At 39.7% G+C, this 20,999-nt stretch overlaps 1 protein-coding gene across 1 annotated transcript in view; it reads right to left on the minus strand.

The window, feature by feature from the left end:
• The window catches only part of LOC111143286 (tryptophanyl tRNA synthetase 2, mitochondrial), a 92,835-nt gene that overhangs the window by 13,330 nt on the left and 58,506 nt on the right, over nucleotides 1–20,999 (minus strand). The window contains exons 3-4 of the mRNA XM_022496925.1: nucleotides 6,032–6,112; nucleotides 2,977–3,062 (exon numbers count right to left, since the gene is read on the minus strand). Coding sequence (XP_022352633.1) covers nucleotides 2,977–3,062; nucleotides 6,032–6,112 — 167 coding nt within the window. The remainder of the gene's footprint in view (nucleotides 1–2,976; nucleotides 3,063–6,031; nucleotides 6,113–20,999) is intronic.

Raw genomic sequence — 20,999 nt, forward strand, 5'->3', positions numbered from 1 at the left:
GGCTGGGGGGGTAACTGAGGCTGGAAGTTACCTGGGGGGCAACTTATCCTTGGAAGCATTAACTAACTATGAGAAATAATTATCCAAAATTTCTTTCTGTAAAAGAAGACCTTCACAACCTCAGGCCTGGCTTGAAAACAGTGATCAGGAGCTACTCTTGCCAGGTGTCAGCCTCTTACAATATTGCTTGTACTCTTGAAACATTTGTACTGAGCATATGGTAGGTGATACCAATTCATACATCCTTTGCTCAATAACCCCTTAAGCTATGTCCCATTGGCTCCTAACTTTAAAGATGAAAGCAATGGTAGGATGTTATCATTCTGCTAATTGTAGTTTGGGCAATGAGCAAAAAATCAACTCATCATCGCTTTAGTATATATGACCTTGTATCGTCCTTGTTGCTTATGTGATGATCTTGCCCCAGATTATAACTACTGGTTCCTTAAGGAAGGTCAGCATAGGCCTCAGGAGACCATAACCAGGCCCAGATGCTCCACTGTCCACTGACTGGCTGTGCAGCTTTGCGTAAAGTGCTTACCCTCCCTGGGCTGTGTTTGTAAAGCTAGGGAATTGCAGGACAGGACCGGTAAAGTTCCCCCCCACTCTGTGCTCCATGGTATCACAAAGGGGACAATCACTCTTGCTCAAGTTTACTCTCTTTCACAGCCCTGAGCTTAGAGGACTTTCACAGGACAGCTCTTGAACTGTTAAGGAAATCACCTGTGCTCATGGGCTTTCGTCTTCTGGTGCTGACAAACCTCAGCCTTTGCTTCTATAAAGAAGTCCCCCAAGGGCGCCTGGGTGGCTCAGTTGGTTAAGCAACTGCCTTTGGCTCAGGTCATGATCCCGGATCGAGTCCCACATTGGCCTCCCAGCTCCACAGGAAGTCTGCTTCTCCCTCTGACCTTCTCCCTTTTCATGCTCTCTCTCATGTTCTCTCTCTTTCTCAAATAAGTAAATTAAAAAAAAAAAATCTGCAGGACACCTGGGTGGCTCAGTCAGTTAGGCCTCTCACTCTTGATTTTGGCTCAGGTCATGATCTCAGGGTTAGGAGACTGAGACCAGCTTCAGGTTCCACACTGGGTGTGGAACCTGCTTAAGATTCTCTCTCTTCCGGGGCACCTGGGTGGCTCAGTGGGTTAAACCTCTACTTTCAGCTCAGGTCGTGGTCTCAGGGTCCTGGGATTGAGCCCCACATTGGGCTCTCTGCTCAGGGGGAAGCCTGCTTCCCCCTCTCTCTGCCCGCCTCTCTGCCTACTTGTGATCTCTCTCTCTGTCAAATAAATAAATAAAATCTTAAAAAAAAAAAAAAAAAGATTCTCTCTCTTCCTCTTCCTCTGCCCCTGCCTCCATCCACTCTTTCTAAAAAAAAAAAAAAAAAAAAAAAAAAAGTCTCTCCTGAAAGTGAAATTTGACGTAAGACTATGATCGTTAGAGACAATCATCACCAGGCATGACCAAATGACAGCTCCCAGTCACAGCACTGCCTGGCCCATATTTCATTTTAATCTTTGACTAATTCTGTGCAACTATAATTAATATTCCCATTTACAGGTGAGAAAACACACTACTTTGCTGGGAAATGTATTAGACCTTTATTAGACTTCCATTTGCTACTCCTGGAGAAAAAGATTTCCCTAGATTTATCCTAGTAAATCCTAGATTTCCCAGGATAAGTCAAAAGTTACTTACTAAAAGTAATAAATGCTGCTAGGAATCCAACATTCAAATTAATACAACAAACAACACACAATCCTCATGTATATGTTTTGAGCAGAATTAAAGGTAGCCTGCATGTATTAAAGGACGTTCCTGATTTGTGAAGCTAAGCAGTTGTTCTTCTGGTTGCTTCCATCATACTGGCACAAAGGCTCTGGGGTCGTACTATGAGGTATAGATACTGTCATCTCCATGCTATTGTCATATTTACATGCAAAGAATTCTAGTTTTCCTAGGGAAGAATCACTTTTGCAAGGTTAAGGCTTCAGGGAAAAACAGATTGACAGAGTTTCTCCTTTTCCTCAGAAGTGAGGCTTGACTATGTGTGCATGCCTACTGGGAAGCTTTATCTCTAGAAGGCTAACTGGGGGGCAAGGGAGGTGATGTGGGGATGGCAGGAAAGGACTGGGAAAGTGATAGGGTCAGAAGTACAGATAGGGCAGGCTTCAGCATCCTCTGGTTGTAGGGTCTGAGACCTGTAGAGGGACAGCATTGGCTGACTAGAGGGATTATGGGTCCAGGAAAAGTAGGGCACCCTAGCGTGTTGAAAAACTTGCTCTCAACAGCTGATCAAATACAGTAGCCATCAGATCCAGGTGGCTATTTCCATTTAAATTATTAAAATTAAGTAAAACTTAAAATTCCGTTCTTCTGCCAACATGTCCTGTGGCTAGCAGCTAAGGCCTTGGAAAGCACAGATCATTTCCATAATTGCAGGCAAGTTCTATTACACAGCATTGCTTTAGAATCTAGATTGTTTGAGAGAGCAATGCTTAAAACTCTTGAAGCTTAATTATTACCAGGGAAGTCTATACTGCAGAGTGGTTACGAGCACCACAACCCTCTACCCAAACTTTCTACCCTCAGATCTTGGGCCCAAGCTCTGCTAGCTCCATGACTTTGGGCGAGTGACTAACCACTCCGTACCTTCATTTCCTCATCTGTAAAATGGGGATGATTGTTGTGCAACTTTCCCAAGGTGGTTGTGAAGATTAACGGGGTGAATATCTGCTAGGCACTTGTAATAGTTTCCAACACATAGTAAGTGCTGTGTAAGTGTTAGCCCTTCATGTTACTAGTTTCACAGTAAAACAGCCTTCTGTCATTTTGTACCTTTTACTGGATAATAGACACAAACTGATTCACACAATCCTTTGTATAGCTCCATTCCCTGTGAGCCAAATCTTTTGGGGATGGGCTTGAACACTCTCTCATCAGTATGCATAAGACCCAGGGGTACACTCTGCTCCTTACTTGTACAACAGGATGTCAGCAGCCTGGAGCACTGGGTATGTGAGCAGGCCTACGGTCCCACCATGCTTCTGTGTGGCAACCTTCACCTAGGTGGTGAAAAGAGAGGAGGGAAAGAAATCAGCTGTGAATCTAATGATACCGCTATGTTAAGCAATCTTTAAAGCTACTGTACTACCATTATATCTCAGTTCCTTCTAGCAACACAGAAAGCCATGTGACTGCAGGGTTCCTGCTGCAGGCTGAGGCAGGAATAAGGGAAATCCGCTTCACCACTGCCCCCGGAAGGGGTCCCACACTGCCCTATTTCTGGTGCATTTAATTAAAGCCCGGGAAGAAGAGTCTCTAGGTTCCAAATCATAGAAACTCCATTATTAATTAATTTGACAAGTTAACATCGAAAGCCATATTGTTATATCCGTGGAAACCTCCTGGGAAGTCCCCCACTGTGCTACTGACAAAAATGTCATGGCACCCCAAAATCACACTTAAAAAAACACCAAAATACCAACAGTCATGGGATTTAAAAAATGAAATGAAGAGAAATTTTAATCGAAACAGTTCTGAATTGGTCTTGATGTTCCCTCACTCAGGTGCATACTTAACTCTTCTGGTTACTTTTAGTATTTTCCGGCTTACAGCAACGAATGCTATAGGTCACTCAAAGGAAATTTGAAAGTTTGAACCCAGAATTCCTTCAGTACATCTTTTTATTGCAATGTCCATGATAAAGCCCAGTTTGCAATCTTGGGATAAAGATAATAAAAGTTTAGTTTGGCCATGAGCAAATGAGAAAAGAACCCAATTTTTAAAAAGTGCTACTGCATTAAATTTATAGTCTTTTTATATTAGAATACTTTTATATTAGAATACTTGAAATTACAAAGGAAGGGGGGAGATGTGGAGAGCATTAATATTTATTGAGTGCCTATTATGTGCCCCAGATGCCTCCCATATCTGTGTTACCCCCTGTGGAATCCTGCAAGTAACCATGACCTTGGTAGCCCAGATCCCACCTTTCTACTCTACTATTCCCCTCCAATCAAAACCAAGCTCTTAGATCCTCCTACAGTATCGAGACCCCTCCTTCTGATCACTTTTCACACTTCCTGATTGCTTGTACAATTGTCTCTGCCCAAAGAGACCACAAGCCTCATGAAAGTGGCTACTTCTGTCTGTCCTGTTGACTGCTATACCTCCAGCCCTAGTGTGGTATGAGACTTGCAGAAGGCATTGCCAATATTTGCTAATGAAGGGATGATCAGAGAAGGCAGGATAAGATTGGCATTTGAAATCCATTTTTTAAATTAATTTATTTTTTTTAATAAACATATAATGTATTTTTATCCCCAGGGGTACAGGTCTGTGAATCGCCAGGTTTACACACGTCACAGCACTCACCATAGCACAAACCCTCCCCAATGTCCATAACCCCCCCCCCCCCCCCCCACCCCCCCCCCCCCCCCCTCCCCCCGCCCCGGCAACCCTCAGTTTGTTTTGTGAGATTAAGAGTCACTTATTGAAATCCATGTTTTTACCCACAAATAAAATATCACAGTGGGCACCTAGGTGGCTCAGTCAGTTGAGGGACCCACTCCTGGTTCTGGCTCAGGTCATGATCTCAGGATATGAGATGGAGCCCTACTTTGCCTCTGGGCTCAGCAGGGAGTCTGCTTCTCTCTCTCTCTCTCTCTCCCCCTTTCCCTCTGCCCCTCCCCCTGTTCATGCTCTGTCTCTCTAAAAAAATAATAAATAATTCACAAAAAAAAAAAAAAAAAAAAAAGAAATCACAGGCTGGTGGAAAGGCTTCCGGAGAATATAGGTTTCCCCTGCTACCTAAAACTTCTCATTACACCACTTTGCTTTTCCAAAAGACTGACATTAGTGCCTGCTTTCAGTAACTGAAAGAAAACGGAAGAGGATTTTGGCCTTTATGAAATGGTACTTGCTTCTTGGCTCTATTCCATTTTGGCTTATGAAAGGTTTCCTAGAGATGCTCAAGTTTTGGACAGTGGAGGGAAACCTGAGTTCGTGCATTCTCTAGTCACGTGTTATCAGCAGGTCCTCAGACATGATTTTAAAGTGGGAGCAATTCCCATTGAACTAGTATTCAGTTCTTCTGAAAAGGATTTTGGTATTCAACTTAGAGTATTTTGAGAAAATGAGAATGTCTTGGCTGAAACCAAAATACGGTATAGAGCATGACAGCATTTTGTTTGTAATCCCTGGCAGGTAATGACTCTGCAGCTTTACCCCTTAACCTCTTATTTCGGCACAGTCACTTTAAAACTCTGTTTCTCTCTGCGATGGATCTGGAAGCTTCTGAACCAGCTTTTGAAGAAACCAACGGCCCTGAAAATATGCTGGAGAGAAGTCTGAAACTGAAATTCAGTGTTGACGCACTTAGGGGCTACCTACCCTCAGGTTATCCAATTGCAAAAATAAATGGAAATGAAGTACTATGAATTATCCAATTTATCTTTCTCAGTCGAACTTCCTAGAAAAAGTACAGCCTGAATTTTTCTGTGGGTTTGAACTGTTGCCTGGACTCAACTTGTTTAAATGTTAAATAAAATATGCTGCTCCTTCTCCCCACAGTGAAAACATTTAAGCCTTACTGCCAGCTAATTGCATGGCGATGGCAGGCAGCTTCAGGGAGCAGTAATCCAGAAATTGTGACTGTTTGTTAATTACAATGTGGTAGGTCCAAGGTCATTAGCAAATCTATTCAAAGGTCACTCTGATTTGACCTACACAGATAAAATCAAACAGTTAAAAATGTGGATATTTTTATCCTGTTTTTAAATTGGAATCCTGGTGAACCCTCTTACTTTGCATTTACTACCCTGAGGCAGAGAAATTAAGATGCTGTTCAGGCTACTGGTGAGTGACAGATCAGGGAGGCCAGTAAACTCAGGATTCCCAGAGCAGAACACAAAAATAAACAGGAGAAGGGAAAAAACAAAACAAAACAAAACAAAACAAACAAAAAAAAAAACCAGTCACAATGGGGACTTTGAATTTCTTTTTGTTTATTAATCAGATCGCTGTCATTTACCTTCCACTGGTGTAAATGCTGTAACCGGGGTAATCTGACCATGCAGGTAAGGATCCAACTTAATTGTGTGTGTTCAGACACCTAAAGAAATAAAACAGGACATTAGCGAAGGCAGTCAATGGTTTCTTACATATAAGGCAAGACTCAACCAACAACAGGTATTACCTCAAGTGGCTGATATCACCCCAAATCAAGATGATTTAAAAAAAAAAATGACAGGCAAAGGGGACTGATTCTATAAGGCATGGGATTTTGGATGCAGAAGAAAATTTTAAAACTAACCAATACAATTACTATTCTAGTACTTAAATCTTCTTCCCAACATCCCTAGCAAGTGGCTGACCAGACTCTGCTTCCATCTCCTCAGGGAAGGAGTCTCATTTTGTCCTGAAGCATCTATTTCAGCTTTAAAAAGCCAAGGTAGGGGTGCTTGGGTGGCTCAGTCAGTTAAGTGTCTGCCTTCATCTCAGGTCGCGATACCAGGGTCCTGGGATGGAGCCCCACATTGGGCTCCCTGCTCAGTGGGAAGTCTGTCTCTCCCTCTCCCACTCCTCCTATTTGTATTCCCTCTCTTGCTGTGTCTCTCTCTGTCAAATAAATAAAATATTTTTTTAAAGTGTAAAAAAAAAAAAGTCAAGGTTATTAACACATGCACACGTGCACACACACACACACACATTCAAGTCCTCTCTAAATAATTTCTAAATATATGAAAGCCACTCTAATAGCTCACATGTAAATAGTAGAGAAAGGTACTGGCCTTAAAATTAATGACTAAATCTTCTAGACCTGCAGTAATTTCCAATTTAGGAATCACTTTATCATCCTATAGAGTGTTTTGTTTTGTTTTTCAGTTCCTATTTCTTCTCTCCCTCCTTTTTCTTTTCTTTCTTTCTTCCCCATCCCCCCTTCTCTTCTTCCTCTGCTTCCTCCTCCTCCTCTTTCTTCCTCTTCTTTTTAAAAGGAGATCTAGTCAACAAGGAAATACAACCTTTTCTCAATCTGTTTTAACCAAATTTAATCAAGCAACCAAATCTGGCAACAGAGAGGATGATTCTTGGGTCCAGGCCAGGTTCGAACTGATGACCTAGAACTTAAGGCCTATGTATCTCATTTCTGGACTCTGGGGATCCCGAGCCCATCATCCATCGTGGCGTTTTTGTGTGTGTGTCCATATGATTTCCTTAAAACGCAGAGACTGTTGCCAACTCTGAAAAGTGGCCCCAAATGTGTTCTTTGTGAGTTTTGCAAAGGGAACATAAAGGAACGGAGCCGAGTCAGCCCAGGCCTATTTTACTAGCAAGGAATCACCATCTGGAGTAGGATAGTTTCTCATTTTTGGACTCGAGTCGCCGAGAGGGAAGAGTTGTTTTTCACATGTTTGACAAGGAATTGCTTTTAAAGTTTTGCAAGTTGCTGGACTGACTCTGTCATCTTTCTTCCAAGAGGCATTTGGGTTTCATTGAGAGCAGCACTGTCCATACAAATTGCTAACTGCTGCTGTAAACAAACATCTATCAGACCAAAACAGTTACCCTGGATGGAAGCAAGAGGATTATAGCTGCTTCCAATCATCAAGCAAAACACATTTCCACTAGAACTAATAAAACAAGAGTTGTTTTTTTGGCATGAAAAAAGCAGGAGAAAAATTTTTCTCTTCTTTACTGAATTAGGAAAAGGAATGAAAATATAGAAAATAACCACGCATACGCAGAAAGAGACAAAATGACTCCTTCCCTTCAACTCTGGCTTACGTGCTCAGTTTCGGTGAAATGCAAGAAACTACCGTCATGTCTTCATGAAATCAAGTATCTTCCTTGGAGTAGCTTTTTATTTGAAACATAGAGAACGATACTTATTTAATATTCTGCAGAGATCTTCTTGGTATTTCCAAATAAGGGGGCATAAAACTAATCCAAATTATTCTTATGCAGAGAAAGGTAGGTAAAAAGGCAAAGGTAACTTTCATAATTTATTGTTAATAATTATACAAGAAGGGATAGTATACTTCAGGATTTGGCTCTCATAATTTATCCATATTCATGACAACTGTTTGGAAAGGTTCAGATTTCTATCTGGGGAAAAGTGAAAATGGTATCTAAATATAGTTAAACTGACTAAATGTTGCAAAACAAACAAAATAACCATAGGATCTGTTTTAGCCACAGGGGGGACAAAAAAAGCATGGAACATAGAAGGTGGCTTGTTGACCACCCACAAAAAAGTCAGCAGTGACCTAAGATTCTGACTCCCTAACTATACCAAGTAAAGACATACACAACCTTCAGCTGCAGGCAGCTTTGCCTGGTCGGTTCACTGCAGTAAAGCAGTCTGGAACCGTGCTCAATAAATATTTGCTGAATGTATGGACAATGTCAATGGCAGCAGGAAGAAAGGTAAGGACCAAAAAGAATCCATTTGATTTAGCAACAGACATAAAAAAAAAAAAAGATTTTATTTATTTATTAGAGAGAGAGAGAGCTTGAATGGGGTGGAGGGTGGTGGGGCGGGGAGGGGCAGAGAGAGAGGGAGAAGCAGTCTCCCATCTGAGCAGGGAGCATGACTCAGGACTTGATTCCAGGACCCCAGGATCACAACCTGAGATGAAGGCAGATGCTTAGCCGACTTGAGCCACCCAGGTGCTCTAACAACAGACTTGTTGGTGATCCAGGCAAAGCGGTTTCAGGGGAGTGACTGGGAGAGAAGCTAAATTATAGGGGGTGGACTGAAGTGTGACAGGATACGAAGACTGATACACAAGAAGTACAGCAGAGCATTTCAGAGCTCTGCCTTTGGAATGAGGCTGCCTGGATCTGAATGCTAATTTTGCCATCTATGAGCTGGGTGACCCTGTGTAAGTGACTTTGCGTTGTGCCTCAGTTTTCTCACTTATAAAATGAGGTTAACAATAGTATCCACCTGGCAGTGCTTAGAATGGTACCTAGCCCACAGCAAGCAATCAATAAATGGTGGTTATTATTATAGATAACTTTTAGAAAGACTTCTGCTTTAACTTTCTATTTTGAGATAATTGTAGATTCATGTATAGCTGTAAGAAATAATACAGTGCAACCCAATATACCTTCACCCAATTTCCCCCAATGGCAAGATCTTGCATAAAAACTATACTATAATATCACAACTAGGAAATTGAATTGGATACAATCCATCTGCCCCAGTTAGATTTCACCAGTGTTACATGCGCTCATTGTGTGGGTGTTCCATGCAATTTTATCACATACGTAAAGTATTTTTTTTTTCAGGAAGGAGAGAGATGGGAATAACTAGTAGGGGTTCGAGAATAAAAAAATCTTATTTGTTTTTTAAGGTGGGATAGACCTACTTTCTATAAGATGTCTTCCACTGAAGCAGGGGGAGGGGAAATACATACAGACGAGGATTTATCTTATGAGACAGGAGTGGAGAGCAGAAGTTAGAGAACTTCATATCTAATAGGCTCTGCTATCTCTGAAAATAGAGCAGATGGGTGAATAGAAACAAATAGGATGAGAAATATACTCAGTGGAATTGCTGGGTTTGATAGGACAGAAGAAAAAAATCTTCTGGAATTGAGTTATGTAAGGCTTGATGTTTGGTGGATGCTTTTGTGAATGAAAGAGGACAGTTGAGTAATATTCCATTGTATATACGGTGACTAACACAACATAATAAAAAAAATAGAGTTTAAGACTTAAAAAAAAAAAAGAAAGAGGACAGTTGTTTAAAATATAACACTCTTGGGAAAGCACTGCTGTTCTTTAAGGGAGAGGAAAATGTTCTGCATAAATCATAGGTTTTTAAAAAAATTTGCAGGAAAAAAATTAATTCAGTTGGTTGCATTTGATTTCCTTGAGTAAATCAAATGGGATCCAAAAAGTACTAACATAAAGCAAAAAATATTGATATATTAAATTACCACAAATTTAATAACTTCTCTTTATCAAACACCATCATTAAAGAGGAAAAAGGCAAGTCACAGAGTGGAAGGAGATATTTGTAAACCCATACAGAATATATTGGTATACAGAATACATAAAGAATTCCTACAAACTGGGGCACCTGGGTGGCTCAGTCGGTTAAGGGTCTGACTTCAGTTCAGGTCATGATCTCGGGGTCCTGAGATTGAGCCCGGCATTTAGCCCCACATAGAGCTGCTCATCAGGCTCCGTGCTCAGTGGGGAGTCTGTTTGTCCTTCTCCTTCTCCCCTCAGCTCATGCTCTCTCTCTCTCTCACAAATAAAATCCTTTTTTTTTTAATTTTATTTATTTATTTAACAGAGAGAGAAAGATCACAAGTTGGCAGAGAGGGAGGCAGAGAGAGAGGGGGAAGCAGACTCCCTGCTGAACAGAGAGCCCCATGCGGGGCTGGATCCAATGACCCTGAGATCACAACCTGAGCCAAAGGCAGAGGCTTAACCCACTGAGCCACCCAGGTGCCCATCTCATAAATAAAATCTTTAAGGAAAAAAAAAGAATTCTTACAAATTTATTAGAAAAAAAAGCAGATAACACTAGGAAAATGGGCCAAATGCATTAAGTTCAAATTAAAGTCATAATGTGATACCATAAATACTTGGTAGAATGATTTAAATGAAAAATAATACCAAGTGTGGCAAGGATATTGAGTAAACGTAATACTTACACACTACTGCAAGAATGTAAATTGGTATACTAACGTTGAAAACTGACTGTGTCCACAAACATTTACCATTCATTTAACAAATGTCCCAGGTGTTTCATTTCTAGGTATATAGCTATCAAAAACGTGCACATATACACAAAGATATATGTGCAAGAATTCATTGTAACAACTCCAAATTGTAAGCAATCCAAATGTCCACCCAAGTAGAAGAGATAAATTGTGGCCTATTCATACAATGGAAAACTAGAGCAATGAGGATGAATTTCATAAACATAATGTTGAGTGAAAGAAGCCAGACACAAAAAAAAGTATATACTAAATAATTCAAATTAGACCAAGTTTAAAAACAGGTTATCTTGGGGGAAGGGGTAGTTAGTGACTGGAAGGGGGCATGAAGAACATTCTGGGTACAAGTTCACAGTGTGTTCAATTTGCGAAAACAGAATAAAAGGCTAATAAATCTAACTACATTTGGTCTCAAATTAAAAAAAAAAATTTTTTTTTTGGTGTTTAAAACAACTGGAGGGCCCTCCGGAATGGCAGAGTAACAAGCTCTGAAAATCGACTCCTCCCTAAAAGCAACGAGAAAAGTAGCAAAAATTGTCAAGGCAGTTTTTACAGAACTCTGGGAAATTAACGAAAGGCCTGCCATAATGTGAAGAGTACTTCTTTAAGAAAAATATTGGAATCTCAGAAGCAACAGCCTTTTGTGGCATTTTAACTCACCGTCTTCCCAGCATCCTTGCCCATGCCTGGGGCAGCTGTGTAAAGCAGCCTAGCAGGCCATTGGAAAGGGAAGACTGGGTTTGGAGCTTCTCAAAAAGACCATTCTCATCCTCAGAGAACTGTCACTACTCGAGCTGACAGCTCCGTAGAAAAACCTCATTTGCAGAGTGTGTTGTTAACGGACCCCACTTAGAGCACACTCGGTGGGAAAAACCCTATCCACAGGACATTTTCCAGAAGTAATCAGCAGCAGTGATTTTATATTGCAGCTGCCTGAGGTGTTGATACCAGGAGGAGAAGGTCAGGGGCTAGCCAAAAACTTAAAGGAAAAAACTGGGAAATGATATGCCCATTGGGTGCTTTGGAAAAACCGGACATATTCATGGGCCATCGAAGAGGACACATACATGTCTGGGGCTATGCACGTGGCCAGGAGAGACCTGAGAAGACCCTAATCTGTCACCTCTGGTTCACCTTGAGGCCCTGTATAAACCTCTCAGCAAAGGGTCAAAAATATAGGATTGAGGGGCACATGATAGCTCAGAGGGGTTAAGTGTCTGCCTTCGGCTCAGGTCATGATCTCAGGTTCCTGGAATCGAGCCCCGCATTGGGCTTCCTGCTCAGCAGGGAGTCTGCTTCTCCCTCTCCCTCTGCCCCTCCTCCCTGCTCGTGATCTCTCTTTCTCAAATAAATAAATAAAATCTAAAAAAAAATTCTTCTTTAAATATGGAATGAAGGCATTTAGAAAAGTCTGAACCCTAAGCTAACCCAATGGACTGCAGCAGCCAGACACGACAGCGAGGACACTTTATGTAATTTCTGCAGGAAAGTCACGAACCAATCAGCAATGACAAAAAAGAACCCTAAGTGTGTGTGGGGTTTCACTAGTGAATTCCGACAAACATTTAAAAAATAGATACCAATTTTTCAGAATCTCTTCCAGAAAATTAAAAAAAAAAAAAAAAAGGACAGCATGCTTCCCTACTTAACCCGAGAGGCCAGTATTACCTTGATAACAAAGCCAGGCAAAGGCATGACAACAAAAGACAGCTACAGACCAATAAATTCTTAACAAAATACTAATAAACCAAATGCATCAACATATTTAAAGAATTATATACAGCATGATCAAATGGGATTTATTCCAGAAATGCAAGCTTGGTTTAACAGCCAAGAATCAGTCAGTGTAATAGTACAGTAGTCTAACAATGCACTATTGATATAAGGATAGAATACGTAGATCAACAGAATGGAACTGAGAGTCCAGAAATAAATCCATCCATCTACAGTCAATCCATTTTCTCTTTTTTTGAAGATTTTATTTACTTATTTGAGAGAGAGAGAGAGACAGAGATAGTGACAGAAAGCACAAGCAGGGAGAGGGAGAAGCAAACTCCCCACTGAGCAGGGAGCCAGATGTGGGACTCGATCTCAGGACCCTGGCATCATGAGCCAAGCCGAAGGCAGATGCTTAACTGACTGAGCCACCCAAGTGCCCCCAGTCAATCCATTTTCAGCAAGGGTGCCAAGACAGTTCAATGGGGGAAGGGTCAATCTTTCAACAAATGGTGGTGAGATAAGTGAAAATCTACATGCACATATTTACATGTAGAAGGATGATGTTGGACCAGACCCCAACCTCTCACCATTTATAAAAAGTAACTCAAAATGGGTCACAGACATAAATGTATAAACTATATTATAGTATATTATAGTATAAACTATAAAATGCTTAGAAAAAAACATAGGAGTAAATCTCCATGACCTTGGGTTAAGCAACAGTTTGTTAAATATGACACCAAAAGTACAAGCAACAAAAGAAAAAAAAATTAACAAATTGGACTTCATCAAAATGAAAAAACTTTTTTGTGTTTCAAAGGGCACCATCAAGAAAGTGAAAGTCAATTCTCAAAATGGAGAAGATACTTGCAAATCCTACATCTCATGAAGGAACTGTATCCTGAATATTAAAAAACCCTTTTTAAAAAAAAAAATATTTTATTTATTTACCAGATAGACAGAGAGCATGAACAGGGGAAGTGGCAGGCAGAGGGAGAAGCAGGCTCCCCGCTGAGCAAGGAGCTGGATGCAGGACTCAATCCCAGGACCCTGGAACAAAGACCTGGGCTGAAGGCAGACACTTAACTGACAGGGCCATCCAGGCGCCCCTTAAAAAAAAAAAAAAAAAAAAAACCTTTTATAACTCAACAATTAAAGAGAGGGCACGTATTGCATGGAGCACTGGGTGTGGTGCATAAACAATGAATCTTGGAACACTGAAAAAAAAATTAAATTTAAAAAAATCGAGTGCTCATGTGAAAATAATATAAAAAGCTGAACGATTCTGGGTGTTATGTGTAATAAATGTTCAATAAATATTTTGATGAATTTCACTGAGGAAAAAAATAAATTAAAAAAAAGAGAAAGAAGGGACACCTGGGTGGCTCAGTTGGTTAAGCATCTGCCTTCGGCTCAGGTCATGATCCCAGCATCCTGGGATCGAGTCCCACATCGGGCTCCTTGCTTGGCAGGGAGCCTGCTTCTCCCTCTGCCTCTGCCTGCCATTCTGTCTGCCTGTGCTCGCTCTCTCTCCCTCTCTCTCTCTGATAAATAAATAAAATCTTAAAAAAAAAAAAAAGAGAAAGAAAGCCAATTAAAATGAGCAAAGGATTTGAAAAGACATTTCTCCAAAGAAGATATACAAATAACCAATAAGCCTATGAAAAGATGCTCAACATCATTAGTCATTTGGAAAATATAAATCAAAACCACGTTGAGATCCCATTTCGAACTCACCCGAATAGCTAAAATAAAAAAAAAAAAAAAACAGACAATAACAAGGTTTGGGAAGGGAACGGAGAACTTGGAATTCCCATATGCTGGTGGTGGAACCCTCATACAAAGTGACGCGGCCACTTTCAAAACAGTTTAACAGTCCTTCAAAATGGTAAATACAGAGTCACCACAGACCCAGAAATTTCACTCCTGGTGTATACCAAGATAACTGAAAACATACAAAAAACGTTGCACAGATGTTCGTGGCAGGATTATTCATGATAGCTAAAATCGGAAATAACCCAAATGTCCATTGACTGATGAACAAATGAACAAAATGTGGTCTATACATACAAAAATGAAAACAAATGAAATACTGATAATGCTAAAACATGGATAAACACTGAACACGTTATGGGAAATGAAAGAAGCCAATCACAAAAGAACACACGCTATATGATTCCATCTGTATGAAGTGTTCAGAAAAGGCAAATCCACAGGGGACAAAGTAGATCAGTGCCTGCCAGGGAGTGGGTAGAGAAGGCAAAGACCACAGGGTTTGTTTCCGGAGTGACGAAAGTGTTCTAAAATTGATTTTGGTGAAAGATGCACCACTCTGTGAATATACTAAAAGCCAGTAAATTTACGATCTAGGTGAGTGAATTGTATGATATATCTCAATAAACAGTTTCAATAACTATCCCAGTGCAGTTCATCACAACTATGCCTTGAGACATCAGCAATTAATTATTCGGTGGCAATAAAGGTAACATCGTTTCAGGAATCTGGACTTTCTGATCTTTAGCATGATCTTTATTTTCCTCCACGTGCGAATTACTGGTCCTCAAGGCAAAGTCGACTCCCCATCCTTTCAAATCGGTTAGTGGGGAGAATGGCTTCACATCAATAAAGAAAGATAAAGACAGCAGAGCTGCCACGGTGATGAGACTCCCCTCACATCAGCCCATTCCAGTCAGGTTTTCACCTCTACCACTCCATGGCAACCGGGCACCACTGCCAACAAGGATAGTGGCTAGGATAAAGCATTAATATTATATTTGTGTCAGTCAACATATTAATATTGTCTTAATACTGCAGACACCCAGGTTTTTGTCCTTGATTTCTTACTGCTATTCTTTTCTCCACTCACTCGTTTTGCACTTTCATCTCCTATCATGGCTTTAGATACAATCACAGTTTTAAATACACTCTATATTACTGATGTCTTTTAAATTTATAACCCCGGCCAGACCTCTTTGCTCAACTCCAGACTCATATATCCAATGATCTATTGAGCATCTTTACGTAGATACCTAGTGGACACCTCAAACTTAACACACCCAAATTGAATTCCCACTCCTCCACTCTGAACCTGCTCTGTCCATGCTTGTCATCTCTGTTGGTGGCAACTCCATCCTTGCAGTTACTTAGGCAAAAACCTTGAAGACATTCTCACGTCTCTTTTTCTCTCACACTCCACATCGAATCCAGCTGCAAATCTTGCTTAGTTCTACCTTCAAAAGATATTCAGAATCGTGACGCTTTTTACCACCTACCCCAACGCGCTGGCCCAGGCACCATCAACCCTTGGCTGGGTCACTGTAATAACTTGCTAACTGGGCTCCTTGCTTACACTGACTTTTCATACAGTCTATTCTCAACCTAGCAGCGGAAGTGATCCTTTAAATACGTAGATCATGTGACTTCTCTGGTCAAAACCCTGCACTTCTTACCTCCTCTGAGTAAAAGCCAAAGACCTTACAACGGCCTGTCCAACCAGGCACGATCATCTCCTCCCATCCAACCCTGTAATATTCCAATAGTCCAACCCTCCCTCCTTGCTCCCTCTCCTCCAGCCATGCTGGCTTCCTTGTGTGCCCTCAACACACTAGACATGTTCTCACCTTAGGGCCTTTGCACTGGCTCTTTCTGTGATTGGGATTCTCCTCCCCCGGATATCCACATGGTTAACTCCTTCACCTTGTCTTTGCTCAAATACCATCTTAGTAAGGGGCTTTACCCAGACCACACTGTTTAAACTAAGAATCTGTTTCCCTCAATGGCACTCCTAATATCCTTTAATTTTTTCTCTGTATTACCTATCACCATATGTTTGGCTAATTTATTATAGTTATTATTTATACTGTGTTACCCCAACAGAATGTAAGTACCATGATGGCAAAGATTTTTGTCTCTTTTCTTCACTGATACAATGTGAGTACCTAGCAGAGTATCCAAGACACAGTAAATGCCTAATAAATATTTGTTAAATGAATGCATGAATGAAATTAAAGATTTATTAATAGGGAAATGTTTAAAGTTTTTAGAAAAGTTTAAAGAAATGTTTAAAGTATTTAAAGTGTGGCATATTTATATAATAGCATACTACACAACACATAAAAGAAATGAGCTAGATTTATATGCATAAACATGAGATCACAAAAACACACTGCTGTATAAAAAAAGAAAACTGCTAAAAGGTACTCCAATATGGCATCACTTATATAATTTTCTTTAAACCACAGATATGAAAATATTACATATTGTTCATGAGATTATATGTGTAAAAAGGTATCATAAATTGGCTAGACTGATATACACCAAATCCACAATTTTGGTTGCCTGGGGAGGGAGAAAAGAGACGTAGGGAGGAGGGGTATGGGGAGTAGGCACAGGGAGTAGGGGAAGGATTAAAGGGGCCTTTTCCTTCTTAATTATTTTTTATTATAATTATTTTAATATAAGAAAGTCAAGCAAATATGACAAAATGTTAACAATATTCACCCCTGCTGTTGGAAACATGAATGTTTATTATATCATTCTCTGTATTTTGCTGCATTTAAAATTTTTTCTCAAAAATATCTAATTAACAAAAAGAGTATGGAATATCATGATTCCCAAAGCTATCGCTGCTAGATATCAATCAAACCCACTCAAGCAATTAGCTGGTTCAGTAAATACTGGATCAAATATCTAAGATACCTTCAGTGTCCCTTACAACTTCACTATTTCCCATATAAACATTATCTTCCTTGGAATCAGGTTCTATAAATTTTGGTTAAAACACTTGGGAGACTAGGCAGACTCACAAGTTCCCATTTATCATATCCTCTTGAAATGAGCGATTTCATGCTCAGTTATTTTTATTGGACTTTTATCATCCCCATCACAAATCTCCTTAATGGAACCTTGTTTGGGGATCTGATCTTAATTAAAAGAATTATGTTATAAATAATAACCTCTCTTCTACTATCAGTATTTATGCTTGCAATGAATATCTCTGTGTACATATTTGGATTTTCTATACTTCTTCTTAGTCCAATACTTCTAAAGCTAAATAAATAGCTTTTATCAGCCTGCTGTTGAGTTAAAAGTCACACCCATCTAAATTCTATTGCTTATTGTGTATGCATGTGTATGTGTACATATGTTTTTGAAAACTCTATTGCATTATATTAGTCAGCTATTTCTAAGCTATGCTGAGTAACAAATAATCCCAAATATAAATGGCTTACAGTAATGGTTTCTTTCTCATACACATTATATATTGGTAGCTGTAGGCTGGCTACAACTCTGCTTTATACACCTTCTCATTCCAAGACCCAAACCGAAGGAGTTCTCCCTCCCAGAACATGCAATTCCTGAGCTAGAGGAAAAGAGCAGCAGTTAGAACAAACACGGAATTTCTTTTAAACATTCTGCTGAGGCATTGTGTACAAAATGCCCTCTCACTTTCCACTGGCTAAATCAAGTCATAGGGATGAGCCCAACCTCAGTGGGAAGAGACACTTCTCCCACAGGATGCCCTCATAGCCACACGGCAATGGATGAGGACATGTAATCCTCATACGTGGGGGTTAGCAAATTACTGCTCACAGGCCAAATGTGGCGTGTGGATTGTTTTCATTCAGCCCATGTTTTTTACATTTTTTATTATTTTATTTTATTGATTTATTAACATATAATGTATTATTTGTTTCAGTTTTTTACATTTTTAAAGGGCAGTCAAATAAAAGAGAGAGATAGAAAGAAGGAGAAGGCAAAAGAGGCATTAGAGGAGAAGAGGAGGTGGTGATAGAGACTGAATGTGGTCTGCAAAGCCCATTTAGTATCTATGCCTTTCCACAAAAGGGTGGCTGATCCCTGTTCTTACAGGAAATGAACATGGATAATTAAAATAATCACAGTCTACTAGAAGCAACTCCCAAAACTAGCAACCTTGAGGAAGGAGAAGAGAGCTACTCTGTACAGAATTTGATGGCAGACAGTTTGTTTGTTTGTTTGTTTTTAAAGATTTTATTTATTTATTTGACAGACAGAGATCACAAGTAGGCAGAGAGGCAGGCAAAGAGAGGGGGGGAAGCAGGCTCTCCGCTGAGCAGGGAGCCCGATGAGGGGCTCGATTCCAGGACCCTGAGATCATGACCTGAGACAAAGGCAGAGGCTTACCGCACCGAGCCACCCAGGCACCCCTCACCTCAAATTATTTAAAAAAAAAGGTCGGAGGTAAAGCTGGTCAGAGGTAAAAAAGGAAAGCTCTGGGTTCAGATATGTTAAAGTTGAGAGAAAGAGATGTCTAGAAGGTAGCTAGGAGTGCAAGTCTAGAATTAAGAGAAAGGTCGGGGCTAGTGACAAAGGTCAGGAAAGAAAATGGCTGAAACTTATGGAAGGAGGTAAGACTTCAGGAAGGTGGGATACATAGAGAGATTTTTATCTCAGGACAGAAATTCTGAGGAACTAAAGAAGAGGAGTCAATAAAGGAAACAAATGAACTCTCAGAGAAGTAGAAGAAAAATGCATTACTGCTGTATCATTGGAGTCAAGAGAAAATCCCAACAGGAAGAAGCGGTGAATATATAAATGATAAGAGAAATGAAGAAGTTTAAGAATTAAGAAGAGACTAGGCCCAGGTTAAGAGGTCACATGGCCCTTCCTTAAAAACACAAGCACTTAGTTGTGTTCTTAATCCTGTGATAGAACACAAAGAAGTAGAAAATATGTTTGTAGGGGCTCCTGGCTGGCTCAGTCATTGGAACCTGCACCTCTTGATCTCAAGGTTGTTAAGTTCAAATCACACAGTGGGTGTACAAATTATTTAAAAATAAAATCTTAAAAAAAAAGAAAATACATTTGTAAAAGATGGCTCTCCCTAGGTATTTTTTGTTTGTTTTGATTTGGATAAATAATGTTTAGACAAGGAAAGACATGAATTTCAAAACAAACAAAAATAATGAAAATTTTACATTATAAGATGGTTTTCATATTCTTATTTAAGCTCTTTTTAGTTCTTGACTAAAATTTCTTGATATTCTTGGCAGTTAAAGTCCCTTCAATCTAATTCAATCTAATTCAAAGCACTCTCCTAAGTAAATTGCTCTCTTTCATATTTTCCTTGGAGTGGGGTCAACAGTTGCAACACTTGGTTTCACAGTGCTTCTGGCTGGTTTAAAATCTGTAATATTTGGGGGCACCTGGGTGGCTCAGTCAGTTAAGCATCTGCCTTCAGCTCAGGTCGATCTCAGGGTCCTGGGATCAAGCCCTGCATTGGGCTCCCTGCTCAGCAGAGAGTCTGCTTCTCCCTCTGCCCTTCCTCGTGCTCTCTCGCTCTCTCTGTCTCAAATAAATAAAATCTTTAAAAAAAAAAACAACTAAATTTTAGTAAGGTTATAAAGCAGCCCAAACTGTTATACATTGCTGGTAAGAGTAAGAGTATAAAATGACAGTTTCTTACAAAATAAAACATATACTTACCAAATGACCCAATAATTCCAGTCCTAGGTATTTACCCATGAGAAATTAAGACATTGTCTACAAAATGACTTGTACACAAATGTTCATAGTATTTCAGCTATAATAGCCTGAATAACCCCAAACATCCATCAACTGGTGAGTAGATAAACAATTATAGAATATTCAGCTACTGGAATACTATTCAACAATAAAAAAGGAGTTTCTAACAACACATAGGAGTCTCAGAAGTATTATGTTGATAGAAGCCAAGCACGGAAGAGTTCATATTATATAATTCTATTTATATGATATCCTAGAACAGGCAGAACAAGTCCATAATAACAGAAAACAGATTAGTGGTCTCCAGCAGCAGGGGTGAGGGATTGACTGCAAAGGGGCATGAGGGAAATTTTGGGGGACATTGAAATGTTCTCTGTCTTGATAGGTGTGATGGTTACACATGTGTGTAGATTTGTCAAAACTCAATGGACTGAGCAGCTAAAATATGTCCATCTTACTGTGTGTAAATTATGCCTCATCAAAGTTGATGTAATGTTTTAAAAAAAATTTTAAGTAACTAAGCACTTAGGATGTTATTATCAAGTAGCTAAAATACTATGAACATTTGTGTATAAGTCATTTTGTAGACAATGTCTTAATTTCTCATGGGTAAATACCTAGGACTGGAATTATTGGGTCATTTGGTAAGTATATGTTTTATTTTGTAAGAAACTGTCATTTTATACTCTTGCCAGCAATGTATGAGAGTTTGAGCTGCTTTATAGCCTTACTAAAATTTAGTATTGCCAGTATTTTTAGTTTTAGTCATTCAACTAGGTGAAATGGTTTATCCCTTTGGTTTTATTTTGCATTTCTCTGATGACCATAATGTTGAACTTTTCATGCGCTTACTTCTTCATTTGTGAAATGTCTGTTCAAATATAGTGACCAATTACAAAATTAGGCTGTCTTATTATATTATTGAGATAAGAGTTCTGTATATATTTGGACACAAAGCTTTGTCAGATGTATGTGTTACACATATTTTCCCTTTATGGCTCACCTTTTCATTTTCTTAATGGGGTCTTTTAAAGA

Source organism: Enhydra lutris, unplaced genomic scaffold (assembly GCF_002288905.1).
Source record: "Enhydra lutris kenyoni isolate GAN:26980312 unplaced genomic scaffold, ASM228890v2 scaffoldscaffold9, whole genome shotgun sequence".
Lineage (NCBI taxonomy): Eukaryota > Metazoa > Chordata > Mammalia > Carnivora > Mustelidae > Enhydra > Enhydra lutris.